Below are 12,398 nucleotides of genomic sequence, written 5' to 3'. Positions count from 1 at the left end.
GCCGATTTTATACTGAAACTATAATTTACTCCATATAGTCAAGTGAGGAAATACATGTCATTTATTTATACTAAAATTACACTTAACAGCAGCTTATTTGGAACATTTAAAGCAAAAAGCAAAACCCATTTTTTTACATCCTTTAACTGTCATAGCTCAAACATATAAACATGTCTACAATCTGATACATCTAAATTGAAGCTAGAGATGGGCGAAGTAGGAGTTTCCCAACTCTTCTGTTCGGATGAAAACGGTTGTGCTTTGCGGCCATCTTGATGTATTTATCAAAATTGATGTGATGTTTGCGATATGCGGCAGGGCTCGGTGTATATTGTGTATAATATTCTGCTTTACTTCAACACAGGTTCACACTGCAGTGCCTCTAACATCCACTTGTTGATTTTCTTGACCTTTCTCTGCCGTTTTCTTCTTATCGTCATCACCGCCCCTGCGAGAAAGCAACCGTTTCATAATCGACTGCCCTACTAAAACAGACGGACGGTATCATTCTTCTTACTTCTTCTTGAAGAGTTTCTTGAAGGAGCTCCTGAAGCCTCCCTTGTCTTGCTTGCGGCTTCGCTCGCTGAGGGGCGTGTGATGGTGATCTTCCTCATCGGCCCACGGCGGCATGGCGGGGACCTGACAAGGGTGAGCGTTTTAGTTCATAAAGTAAACCTCTGCCCGTCAAATCCATTCAAATGTTGAGCACCCCATGAAGGTCGTCACTGGGCTTCTCGCAGTCCTTCTTGCTCACCGGCGAGCTGTGGATCTTACGAGACGGCGTGCCGCACCCTCTGCTGCCCTGCCGTTCCAGTTTGGCGTGGCCGCTCTCCATCGCTGTGCTGTCCATTTGCAGTCCGTTCAGTGACTGCAAAGAGGGCAAAAGCGTCAAAAGAATCTCACAACTTGAGTACCGTGTGAGCTCACCTTGCTTTTTTGACGCTGGCTGGCCTGAAGGGGGCGTTGATAAGCGTGGTGCATCAGCACAGCTTCGTCCGGGGAGCCGCACGCTCGATTAGGTTTGTTGTACCCGTTGCCAAAGAAATCCCGGTTTGTTGGTGCGTGGCGCGATGGAGTTATGGGACTTTTGGGACACTTGACGAAGGCGATGTCGATGGACGAGTCGGACGAGGGCGTAGAGCTGCGGTCGAACGCGGACGCATTGTGGAGGGAGTTACTTTCCTCCTCGTAGAGACACTCCATCCCAGGAGGGTCTGGAGGGAGAAGGAACTCCTCCAAGGCATCGGCCAAAGCCGAGCCTGGCTGGACCTGCCGGAATTCTGAGGGTCTGGCAGGTACGCGATGCTGGCCGGAGCGCTCGGATGCTTCTGTTTCTGGAATGCTACCCAAACCTGCAAGCCAAAAGATGCTCATCGTTCAAATTTGTATTTATCTCTTCTTTTTTGGGCCCTAACAAGAACTTTGCAAATATCACCTGTGGCTTTGTGTTTGCGCGAGTCCACGTCAGGGCTGCAGAACTGCAGCTGAGTCCCCCACTCGGGATCGTAACAGTTAACTTCAGGCTCCTGCACACGATCCCGCTCGTGGAAGCGATGGCTGGACTGGATCTGCTCCAGAAGACGTTGCTTGCTGTGTTTGGCCTGATTAGCGTGCTCCCTGTCCATGTCGAAAAAGCCCCCCAAAAAAGCAAATCAAGATCTTTTGTATGGTATTATTGATTTGATATGTAATTATTCCACTATCAGTCTGAAAGAGAGAAGTTTCCAAAATACTAGTCTGCCATTTCTAGAACTGCTTCCCCTTGATTTATTTTTTTACGCCATCTAGTGGCCTGAAAGTGAAATACTGTAGCCGTACTTGCTATGAGGGTAAGGAGATCCTTGAAGGCCGCCTTCCATGTTCCTTAGAAGCTGCTTCATGGACGACCTGCTACTAGGAGACACGCGCACACGTTGTCTGTATTTCCCTATGTTGTGTTTAAGGATGAATGCTGTTTTGTTTTTGTTGTCGTGCAGACCTCTTGACCTCCAGGCGGCTGTGCATCAGGAGTTCCTGGTTACGCTGGAGGAGGTGCTGATGCTGGCTGTTGAAGTTGCGGAACTGCTGAATACACACTAGTAGCAAATAGTAGTCTGGGTGCGAGGCCTCCGTCTGCCTCAGCAAAGCCTAAACACACACGTGACACACTTGATGATGGATGGAATTAAGGACAAAAATGTTTTTTTTTTGTGTGTGTTTTTTGTCACCTGCAGCAAAAGCAAGTATTCCGGAATTCTCTGCACCGGTTGGAGGAGCAACGTGTGCAGTGAGGGTCTGGACTCGTCTCCCATGACGTCATTCTTGAAAACATTGAGACAACCAATCAGAGCAAGAAGTAGGGCGCGGTTCATGTTGACCAATCGGAAAAAAATAGGTCAAACTGCAATCAAGTGTCACCCATTCTTATGCAACGGAATTGTTAGGTTGGATACATTTGGGTAAGACTATTTTATGTATGTACTATGTATCAGGGAGGCGAGAGGAGTTCATCGCGAGAACGGATCAGTGAGGGAAGGAATCCTGACTTTCCCGTTCGCGAACGAGTTAATGGGTCAACTGCCTTCCTTCCCGTGCATCAACGGATCAGTCAGAGAACGTGTTACGTCTCCCTCGTGGCGTGAACTCTGTAAGCCGGAATGTCGATTTACGATTTGCCAAGGAAAGAAAGTACCACTCACTGAAACACCACTTCTTTTATGCACGTTTTCTCCAAGCCAACGGCTAACTTTAGTGCGTGAAGGGATGCGCCGTTATGCAAAAACGGGAGATTATGCTTCTCTTTGGGTAACCTTGATTTTATAAGTAAAAGTCCCAATGATCGTGAGCAGCAGGGGAGCCCCATTTCAACCCCTTACACTGAGTGCCAAGCAGGGAAGAACTGAGTACCATTTTTATAGTCTCCGGTATGACCCGGCCGCGGTTTGAACCCACAACCTCCCAGACTCAAGGCGGACACTCTAGCACAAGGCCACTGAGCTGGTGAACACTATATGCAGTGGTATAACACTTATAGTAGTTTTTAAATAACGTGTAAGCATATACACGCTTAAATATTGTTATCCAATATATCTACTGCAATTTCACATTGGATTGCTGGTTTGAAATTTACTTTTAATAAACATTTATGTTAAAACTTGTCTGGTGTTTTATTCCTTTTTTTTATATTCGCCAATTAAAACATAAAAATCAGACATTTGGTTAACTGCTTTATATGACAATATGTGTATGTATATCTACTGCAATTTCACATTAGATTGCTGGGTTGAAATACTGGTATTATTATTATTTTAATAAACATTAAAAACCTGTTAAAACTTGTCTGGTGTTTTATTCCTTGTTTTGATTTTTTTGGGCATGAAAACAAAAATTTGACATTTGGTTAACTGCTTTATATGACACTATGTATGTGTTTTACGTTGTGTAATATGTGTAGGTGTCCCCCAAAATAAAGAGCAAGTAGTCAAATACACATTCTTGACATTCTTGAGCCGCACAGGTAAGTGAACAGGGATTTACAGTACCTAATGTCACCAAAGACACATATATGCATATATACGTATATCATTGACAATTATTCTCAAAGCATCCCCTGATCTTATGCTCCCAAGAGAGCAAGGAAAAACTCAAAAAAACCCTACTAAAAGAAATAAATAGTCATATCATTTTATTTCATCGTATTTATATATTTATCATAAATGTATTATTTATTCATATAAAGGCCGGTCCGCGAAAATATTTCTGACACGTAACCGGTCTGTGGCGCAAAAAAACGTTGTGAGCTATTCCATAAAACCATATTAATTCCATGGAATGTGAGTGAGGCCTCCATAGTGTAGTGGTTAGTGCTCTGGGCTCTCACCTCAGCCACACGGGTTCGATTCTCAGTGGAGCCTAAAGATTTTATCAGAAAATTTGCAACACAGTTGCTCGTGTGCTGCCCCATATGACCATACACCTCCCTAAAGTTTAGCATTAGGTTTAGAGCTGGGGCTGGGGTTAGAGCTAGGGTTAGAGCTGGAGCTAGGGTTAATGTTTGAACTAGGGTTAGGGTTTGGATTACGATTAGAGCTAGGGTTAGAGCTAGGGTTAGAGTTAGAGCTAGGGTTAGAGCTAGGGTTAGAGCTCCGGTTAGGGTTAGAGCTAGTGCTAGAGTTAGGGTTAAAGCTAGGGTTAGAGCTGGAGATAGGGTTAGAGCTAGGGTTAGGTAGAGCTGGAGCTAGGGTTAGGGTTAGAGCTAGGGTTAGAGTTAGGGTTAGAGCTAGGGTTAGAGCTAGGGTTAGAGCTAGGGTTAGGGTTAGAGCTGGAGCTAGGGTTAGAGCTAGGGTTAGGGTTAGAGCTAGGGGGTTTGAGCCAGGGTTAGGGTTAGAGCTAGGGTTAGAGCTAGGGTTAGAGCTAGGGTTAGGGTTTGAGCCAGGGTTAGGGTTAGAGCTAGGGTTAGGGTTAGAGCTGGAGCTAGGATTAGGGTTAGAGCTAGGGTTAGGGTTAGGGTTAGGGTTAGAGCTAGAGCTAGAGTTAGAGTTAGAGTTAGAGTTAGGGTTAGGGTTAGGGTTAGGGTTAGAGCTAGAGCTAGAGCTAGGGTTAGAGCTAGGGTTAGGGTTAGAGCTAGGGGGTTTGAGCCAGGGTTAGGGTTAGAGCTAGGGTTAGAGCTAGGGTTAGGGTTTGAGCCAGGGTTAGGGTTAGAGCTAGGATTAGGGTTGGAGCTAGGGTTAGGGTTAGGGTTAGAGCTAGAGCTAGAGTTAGAGTTAGAGTTAGAGTTAGAGTTAGGGTTAGGGTTAGGGTTAGGGTTAGAGCTAGAGCTAGAGCTAGAGCTAGAGTTAGGGTTAGGGTTAGAGCTAGGGTTAGGGTTAGAGCTAGGGTTAGGGTTAGGGTTAGGGTTAGAGCTAGGATTAGGGTTAGAGCTAGGGTTAGGTAGAGCTGGAGCTAGGGTTAGGGTTAGAGCTAGGGTTAGAGTTAGGGTTAGAGCTAGGGTTAGAGCTGGAGCTAGGGTTAGAGCTAGGGTTAGGGTTAGAGCTGGAGCTAGGGTTAGAGCTAGGGTTAGGGTTAGAGCTAGGGGGTTTGAGCCAGGGTTAGGGTTAGAGCTAGGGTGAGAGCAAGGGTTAGAGCTAGGGTTAGGGTTTGAGCCAGGGTTAGGGTTAGAGCTAGGGTTAGGGTTAGAGCTGGAGCTAGGATTAGGGTTAGAGCTAGGGTTAGGGTTAGGGTTAGGGTTAGGGTTAGGGTTAGGGTTAGGGTTAGAGCTAGAGCTAGAGTTAGGGTTAGGGTTAGGGTTAGGGTTAGGGTTAGAGCTAGAGCTAGAGTTAGGGTTAGGGTTAGGGTTAGAGCTAGGGTTAGGGTTAGAGATAGGGTTAGGGTTAGGGTTAGAGCTAGGATTAGGGTTAGAGCTAGGGTTAGAGCTAGGGTTAGAGCTAGGGTTAGAGCTAGGGTTTAGGGTTAGAGCTAGGGTTTAGGGTTAGAGCTAGGGTTAGAGCTAGAGCTAGAGTTAGAGTTAGAGTTAGAGTTAGGGTTAGGGTTAGGGTTAGGGTTAGAGCTAGAGTTAGGGTTAGGGTTAGAGCTAGGGTTAGAGCTAGGGTTAGGGTTAGGGTTAGGGTTAGAGCTAGGATTAGGGTTAGAGCTAGGGTTAGGTAGAGCTGGAGCTAGGGTTAGGGTTAGAGCTAGGGTTAGAGTTAGGGTTAGAGCTAGGGTTAGAGCTGGAGCTAGGGTTAGAGCTAGGGTTAGAGCTAGGGTTAGGGTTAGAGCTGGAGCTAGGGTTAGAGCTAGGGTTAGGGTTAGAGCTAGGGGGTTTGAGCCAGGGTTAGGGTTAGAGCTAGGGTCAGAGCTAGGGTTAGGGTTTGAGCCAGGGTTAGGGTTAGAGCTAGGGTTAGGGTTAGAGCTGGAGCTAGGATTAGGGTTAGAGCTAGGGTTAGGGTTAGAGCTAGAGCTAGAGTTAGGGTTAGGGTTAGGGTTAGAGCTAGAGCTAGAGCTAGAGCTAGAGTTAGGGTTAGGGTTAGGGTTAGGGTTAGGGTTAGAGCTAGGGTTAGGGTTAGAGCTAGGGTTAGGGTTAGGGTTAGAGCTAGGATTAGGGTTAGAGCCAGGGTTAGAGCTAGGGTTAGAGCTAGGGTTAGAGCTAGGGTTTAGGGTTAGAGCTAGGGTTTAGGGTTAGAGCGAGGGTTAGAGCTAGGGTTAGAGCTGGAGCTGGGGTTAGGGTTAGAGCTAGGGTTAGAGCTAGGGTTAGGGTTAGAGCTGGAGCTAGGGTTAGAGCTAGGGTTAGGGTTAGAGCTAGGGGGTTTGAGCCAGGGTTAGGGTTAGAGCTAGGGTTAGAGCTAGGGTTAGAGCTAGGGTTAGGGTTTGAGCCAGGGTTAGAGCTAGGGTTAGGGTTTGAGCCAGGGTTAGGGTTAGAGCTAGGGTTAGAGCTAGGGTTAGGGTTAGAGCTGGAGCTAGGGTTAGGGTTAGAGCTAGGGTTAGGGTTAGGGTTAGGGTTAGGGTTAGGGTTAGAGCTAGAGCTAGAGCTAGAGTTAGAGTTATAGTTAGGGTTAGGGTTAGGGTTAGAGCTAGAGCTAGAGTTAGAGCTAGGGTTTAGGGTTAGAGCTAGGGTTAGAGCTAGGGTTAGAGCTAGGGTTAGGGTTTGAGCCAGGGTTAGGGTTAGAGCTAGGGTTAGGGTTAGAGCTGGAGCTAGGATTAGGGTTAGAGCTAGGGTTAGGGTTAGGGTTAGGGTTAGGGTTAGAGCTAGAGCTAGAGTTAGGGTTAGGGTTAGGGTTAGGGTTAGGGTTAGAGCTAGAGCTAGAGCTAGAGCTAGAGTTAGGGTTAGGGTTAGAGCTAGGGGGTTTGAGCCAGGGTTAGGGTTAGAGCTAGGGTTAGAGCTAGGGTTAGAGCTAGGGTTAGGGTTTGAGCCAGGGTTAGAGCTAGGGTTAGGGTTTAGGGTTAGGGTTAGGGTTAGGGTTAGGGTTAGGGTTAGAGCTAGGGTTAGGGTTAGGGTTAGGGTTAGGGTTAGGGTTAGGGTTAGGGTTTGAGCCAGGGTTAGAGCTAGGGTTAGGGTTTGAGCCAGGGTTAGGGTTAGAGCTAGGGTTAGAGCTAGGGTTAGGGTTAGAGCTGGAGCTAGGGTTAGGGTTAGAGCTAGGGTTAGGGTTAGGGTTAGGGTTAGGGTTAGAGCTAGAGCTAGAGTTATAGTTAGGGTTAGGGTTAGGGTTAGAGCTAGAGCTAGAGCTAGAGTTAGAGCTAGGGTTTAGGGTTAGAGCTAGGGTTAGAGCTAGGGTTAGGGTTTGAGCCAGGGTTAGGGTTAGAGCTAGGGTTAGGGTTAGAGCTGGAGCTAGGATTAGGGTTAGAGCTAGGGTTTAGGGTTAGAGCTAGGGTTAGAGCTGGAGCTGGGGTTAGGGTTAGAGCTAGGGTTAGAGCTAGGGTTAGGGTTAGAGCTGGAGCTAGGGTTAGAGCTAGGGTTAGGGTTAGAGCTAGGGGGTTTGAGCCAGGGTTAGGGTTAGGGTTAGAGCTAGAGCTAGAGTTAGGGTTAGGGTTAGGGTTAGGGTTAGGGTTAGGGTTAGAGCTAGAGCTAGAGCTAGAGCTAGAGCTAGAGCTAGAGTTAGGGTTAGGGTTAGAGCTAGGATTAGGGTTAGAGCTAGGGTTAGAGCTAGGGTTAGAGCTAGGGTTAGAGCTAGGGTTTAGGGTTAGAGCTAGGGTTTAGGGTTAGAGCTAGGGTTAGAGCTAGAGCTAGAGTTAGAGTTAGGGTTAGGGTTAGGGTTAGGGTTAGGGTTAGAGCTAGAGCTAGAGCTAGAGCTAGAGCTAGAGCTAGAGTTAGGGTTAGGGTTAGAGCTAGGGTTAGGGTTAGAGCTAGGGTTAGGGTTAGGGTTAGGGTTAGAGCTAGAGCTAGGATTAGGGTTAGAGCTAGGGTTAGGTAGAGCTGGAGCTAGGGTTAGGGTTAGAGCTAGGGTTAGAGTTAGGGTTAGAGCTAGGGTTAGAGCTGGAGCTAGGGTTAGAGCTAGGGTTAGAGCTAGGGTTAGAGCTGGAGCTAGGGTTAGAGCTAGGGTTAGGGTTAGAGCTAGGGTTAGAGCTAGGGTTAGAGCTAGGGTTAGAGCTAGGGTTTAGGGTTAGAGCTAGGGTTTAGGGTTAGAGCTAGGGTTAGAGCTAGAGCTAGAGTTAGAGTTAGGGTTAGGGTTAGGGTTAGGGTTAGGGTTAGGGTTAGAGCTAGAGCTAGAGCTAGAGCTAGAGCTAGAGTTAGGGTTAGGGTTAGAGCTAGGGTTAGGGTTAGAGCTAGGGTTAGGGTTAGGGTTAGAGCTAGGAGCTAGGATTAGGGTTAGAGCTAGGGTTAGGTAGAGCTGGAGCTAGGGTTAGGGTTAGAGCTAGGGTTAGAGTTAGGGTTAGAGCTAGGGTTAGAGCTGGAGCTAGGGTTAGAGCTAGGGTTAGAGCTAGGGTTAGAGCTGGAGCTAGGGTTAGAGCTAGGGTTAGGGTTAGAGCTAGGGGGTTTGAGCCAGAGTTAGGGTTAGAGCTAGGGTTAGAGCTAGGGTTAGGGTTTGAGCCAGGGTTAGGGTTAGAGCTAGGGTTAGGGTTAGAGCTGGAGCTAGGATTAGGGTTAGAGCTAGGGTTAGGGTTAGAGCTAGAGCTAGAGCTAGAGCTAGAGTTAGGGTTAGGGTTAGGGTTAGAGCTAGAGCTAGAGCTAGAGTTAGGGTTAGAGCTAGGGTTAGGGTTAGAGCTAGGGGTTAGGGTTAGAGCTAGGATTAGGGTTAGAGCTAGGGTTAGAGCTAGGGTTAGAGCTAGGGTTTAGGGTTAGAGCTAGGGTTTAGGGTTAGAGCTAGGGTTAGAGCTGGAGCTGGGGTTAGGGTTAGAGCTAGGGTTAGAGCTAGGGTTAGGGTTAGAGCTGGAGCTAGGGTTAGAGCTAGGGTTAGGGTTAGAGCTAGGGGGTTTGAGCCAGGGTTAGGGTTAGAGCTAGGGTTAGAGCTAGGGTTAGAGCTAGGGTTAGGGTTTGAGCCAGGGTTAGAGCTAGGGTTAGGGTTTGAGCCAGGGTTAGAGCTAGGGTTAGAGCTAGGGTTACAGCTAGGGTTAGGGTTAGAGCTGGAGCTAGGGTTAGGGTTAGAGCTAGGGTTAGGGTTAGGGTTAGAGCTAGAGCTAGAGCTAGAGCTAGAGCTAGAGCTAGAGCTAGAGCTAGAGTTAGAGTTAGAGTTATAGTTATAGTTAGGGTTAGGGTTAGAGCTAGAGCTAGAGTTAGAGCTAGGGTTTAGGGTTAGAGCTAGGGTTAGAGCTGGAGCTAGGGTTAGGGTTAGGGTTAGAGCTAGAGCTAGAGCTAGAGCTAGAGGTAGAGGTAGAGGTAGAGGGTTAGGGTTAGGGTTAGGGTTAGGGTTAGGGTTAGAGCTAGAGTTAGGGTTAGAGCTAGGGTTAGAGCTAGGGTTAGAGCTGGAGCTAGGGTTAGGGTTAGAGTAGCTCTTAGGGTTTGGGGTTAGGGCTATTTCGACCTGGAAGCCAGTGGCCGTCTGTACTCTTTTGTACTGGTGATGTGCATTCCAGTTTGAAGTGAACTGAATCTTTAGAATCGGTTCACTCAAAAGAATCATTCACCGAATTGTTCCCTTCACTTTCTCTCAGTTTTTGATTTCATGTGCTTTATTGAGTGTTGTGTGAAGACTGCTGATATGAGTTTTAATTAAAATAGTTCAAATTAAAGAATGAATACACTAGAGCAGCGTTCCCCAACCGTGACGTCAGTGCCTCCCCAGTCATGAACCTCACCGTACGTCACTGGTATGTATGTATGTATGTATGTATGTATGTATTTTATTTATTCATTTATTTATTCATTCATTCATTCATTCATTCATTCATTCATTTATTTATTTATTTATTTATTTATTTGTTTGTTTGTTTATTTGTTTATTTATTATTATTTTTTTATTTATATTTAATTTTTATTAATTTTTTATTTTATTTAATCAAAAATGGATGGTTGTGTCTTTTACCTCCAGGAAGGCGGACGATTTGACAGCATTGGAAGCCAGCACGGTGACCACGGCCAGACAATCGGGCAGCTCCTTCAGATAGGAAACGTACAAATCGAGGAAATCACTCTAGGGGGGGGAAAAACAGTAAAGTCATGGATTGTGATTGATTTGACATATTTGCCAAGCGTTGGACCTCCACGCATTCACAATCATTTGGCACTAATGCTTTTAAATGATTGTGAGGGCACCTCTTTACTGGTGAGCCTCATGAAGATGTCTCCCATGATGCCTTGCCACTGGCACCTGAGGACGCGCTCCTGCAGGGTGTGCAGCAGGTCCAAGTGCTGCTGGATCAGGAACCTCAAAGAGCTGGGAAACGGCCTGGGAAGACGTGACATCATCAATTTAGGGGATTTTGGTTGTCCGCATGTTAACGCATTATGCGGCGATATTTCAAAAATGGTCCCGTTGTGTAAACTCGTGCATGGAGGCTTAACAGCCATGACATTAACAAGCTGGAGTAAGTTATTAGATTTTTTCATTTCCTGCCTTCTAATTCCTGTCAATTTAGATCACGGGTGAGCGCGTAGGTGTGTGGACTAATAACGAATTCGATCTTCTCACCGTTTGTCCTTCGCTGCGAGCGCTTCCGAGCCGTTGAAAGAGATGTTGGCCTTCAGCAGCAGGGACAAGTGGGACACGTAGATCCTCTCCGACTCCAGAAGCTCCAAGGCGGCTTTCTGTCTCATACCTGCAAGAAATATTTGTCAGATTTTTAAACAAGCTTTTATTTCATTTTATTTTGGTCTTTGCCCTCATATTAAAAGTTCAATTTGGCTTATTTTATTTAGATAATTGTATTTCATTTATTGTATTCATTGATATTATCTCATGTTTTTATTGGCTTTTACTGTTATCCTTAATTCAATTTATTTGTGGTATATTTTGTATAATGGAGACATTAAAAAATAATTCAAATGTATTTTTATTTGATTATTATTACTTGACGTTTTCTTTTTGATCTCTCTACAGCACTTTCTGACAATGACAGTTGTTGACGTGCTCTATAAAAAAAATTGATTTTGAGTTGTGGGTCAATGAAAACATGACAGAATCGATCAAGCCGTGTTTTCTTACTGTTTTCAGTCAGGCTGTTGAGCGTTTCTGTGTCCTCTTTACCATTCCTGCCATCCCCCCACGCCGGATTTCTGGACAAACCACATCTCTGCTGCTCCGAAACAGATGCTACAACACATATTATCGAATTTAACTTAATTCAAGCCTTTCCACGATGCACCATTTTGATGCTCACTCTGTAAAGACGTGACGCTCCTCTGCGACTGCGGCGAGTCGCCAAAGTACCCCTGGAAGATGCTGAGCTCCGATCGGCCGGGTGCACAGATGCGCTCGTCCTCGGATGCGCTCAACACATCCGACTTGGAACTCTTTCTGCTTTTTGGACCCATCAGAAGTCTGTATGTGTGTGTCTTGCCTTTCTTATAGCGTTACAGTTCGCTACCTTTGTGGGACGTTGATGGGGGCGTCTGGCTGGAGCTGTTCTAGCTGCTTGATCATCTCCTGTTGTCTGTTGGATACGTGCTGGATGTGGAAGAACGCAGTGCTCAGCTCCTCCTGCAATGGGAAACAATTAGCTTGTTTTGGGTGATGGGACCTGAGATGTGTCCTGGGTAGAAGTTTGAGAAAGGGTTGGAAGGAGAACCAAAGTTGGAGCTTGCTTGCTTTTAATGTCTAAGCCTTGCTGCCTTCTTGTCTAATCTATTAAATTACCCCGCTGCTTCCATTGAGTCAGATGTTCCTCATTAAGCTACTGATGCTTTTCCATCTCCATCCAGAATACACTCATTGTGTGTACATGTGTGTATTGGGTCAGCGAGGTCTACTCGATGGTGTGTCCAGCACCTTGAAAGTGTTGAGTGAGTTCTTGAGGCCCATAATCTTATCATCCACGTCGGTCCGGTGAGCCTGCAGGTTTCCCTCTAATCGCCGGTCCTTCTGGCGCAGCTCGCACAGCTCCGCCACGGAAATGCGAAGCCCTTCGCGCAGCTCTGCCACCAGGCCCTGCAGCTGTGTGGTTAAAATGCTTGTTTATTTCTCATTTCAAAAGTGATTGAAGATTCTGTCAAATGAATTTGTTTCGTAATACATAAAACATGTTGGAAGTTAATTGGTGAAGACGTACAAAGAGAAGGTGCGCTTTCGAGTGCCTCGTTGTTGGCCGTGGGTGCACGTAGAGTAAAAGACAAAGTAAGTCAAGGATTTTTGAAATTTACAAGACCATTATTTTTAAAAGCATCTACTATGTGTCAAGACTAATGTTTGCGCTTTCAGGTACAGTCGACAAACTGATAGCGTCGAGGGGAAAAGACGAACACATGCTTTCCGCCTGATGCCTTTCACATGACCAATACCAGCGATGGAAAGATGGAGGAAACAAAGAGCCAGAGAAAGAGATTGTTCCGATTAGCTGACTCTCTTATTCAGACC

At 46.3% G+C, this 12,398-nt stretch overlaps 1 protein-coding gene across 13 annotated transcripts in view; it reads right to left on the bottom strand.

Annotated features, from left to right (window-relative positions):
• Nucleotides 1-245: 245 nt before the first annotated feature.
• arhgef33 (Rho guanine nucleotide exchange factor (GEF) 33) overlaps nt 246-12,398 on the bottom strand; it is a 54,061-nt gene continuing 41,908 nt past the window's right edge. For 9 of the 13 annotated variants that reach the window (XM_037272024.1, XM_037272025.1, XM_037272020.1 and 6 more), the window contains 15 exons: nt 11,814-11,978; nt 11,413-11,525; nt 11,206-11,345; nt 11,031-11,138; nt 10,518-10,644; nt 10,142-10,274; nt 9,912-10,019; nt 2,208-2,300; nt 1,979-2,127; nt 1,819-1,893; nt 1,436-1,617; nt 928-1,352; nt 710-868; nt 518-639; nt 246-448 (listed from right to left, as the gene is read on the bottom strand). In XM_037272024.1, coding sequence (XP_037127919.1) covers nt 367-448; nt 518-639; nt 710-868; nt 928-1,352; nt 1,436-1,617; nt 1,819-1,893; nt 1,979-2,127; nt 2,208-2,300; nt 9,912-10,019; nt 10,142-10,274; nt 10,518-10,644; nt 11,031-11,138; nt 11,206-11,345; nt 11,413-11,525; nt 11,814-11,978 — 2,181 coding nt within the window. In that variant the 3' untranslated portion in view covers nt 246-366. The remainder of the gene's footprint in view (nt 449-517; nt 640-709; nt 869-927; nt 1,353-1,435; nt 1,618-1,818; nt 1,894-1,978; nt 2,128-2,207; nt 2,301-9,911; nt 10,020-10,141; nt 10,275-10,517; nt 10,645-11,030; nt 11,139-11,205; nt 11,346-11,412; nt 11,526-11,813; nt 11,979-12,398) is intronic. The other 4 variants (XM_037272032.1, XM_037272030.1, XM_037272031.1 and 1 more) reach the window with 4 other exon arrangements.

Source organism: Syngnathus acus, chromosome 15 (assembly GCF_901709675.1).
Source record: "Syngnathus acus chromosome 15, fSynAcu1.2, whole genome shotgun sequence".
NCBI lineage: Eukaryota > Metazoa > Chordata > Actinopteri > Syngnathiformes > Syngnathidae > Syngnathus > Syngnathus acus.
This window is presented reverse-complemented; position numbering and strand designations above follow the sequence as displayed.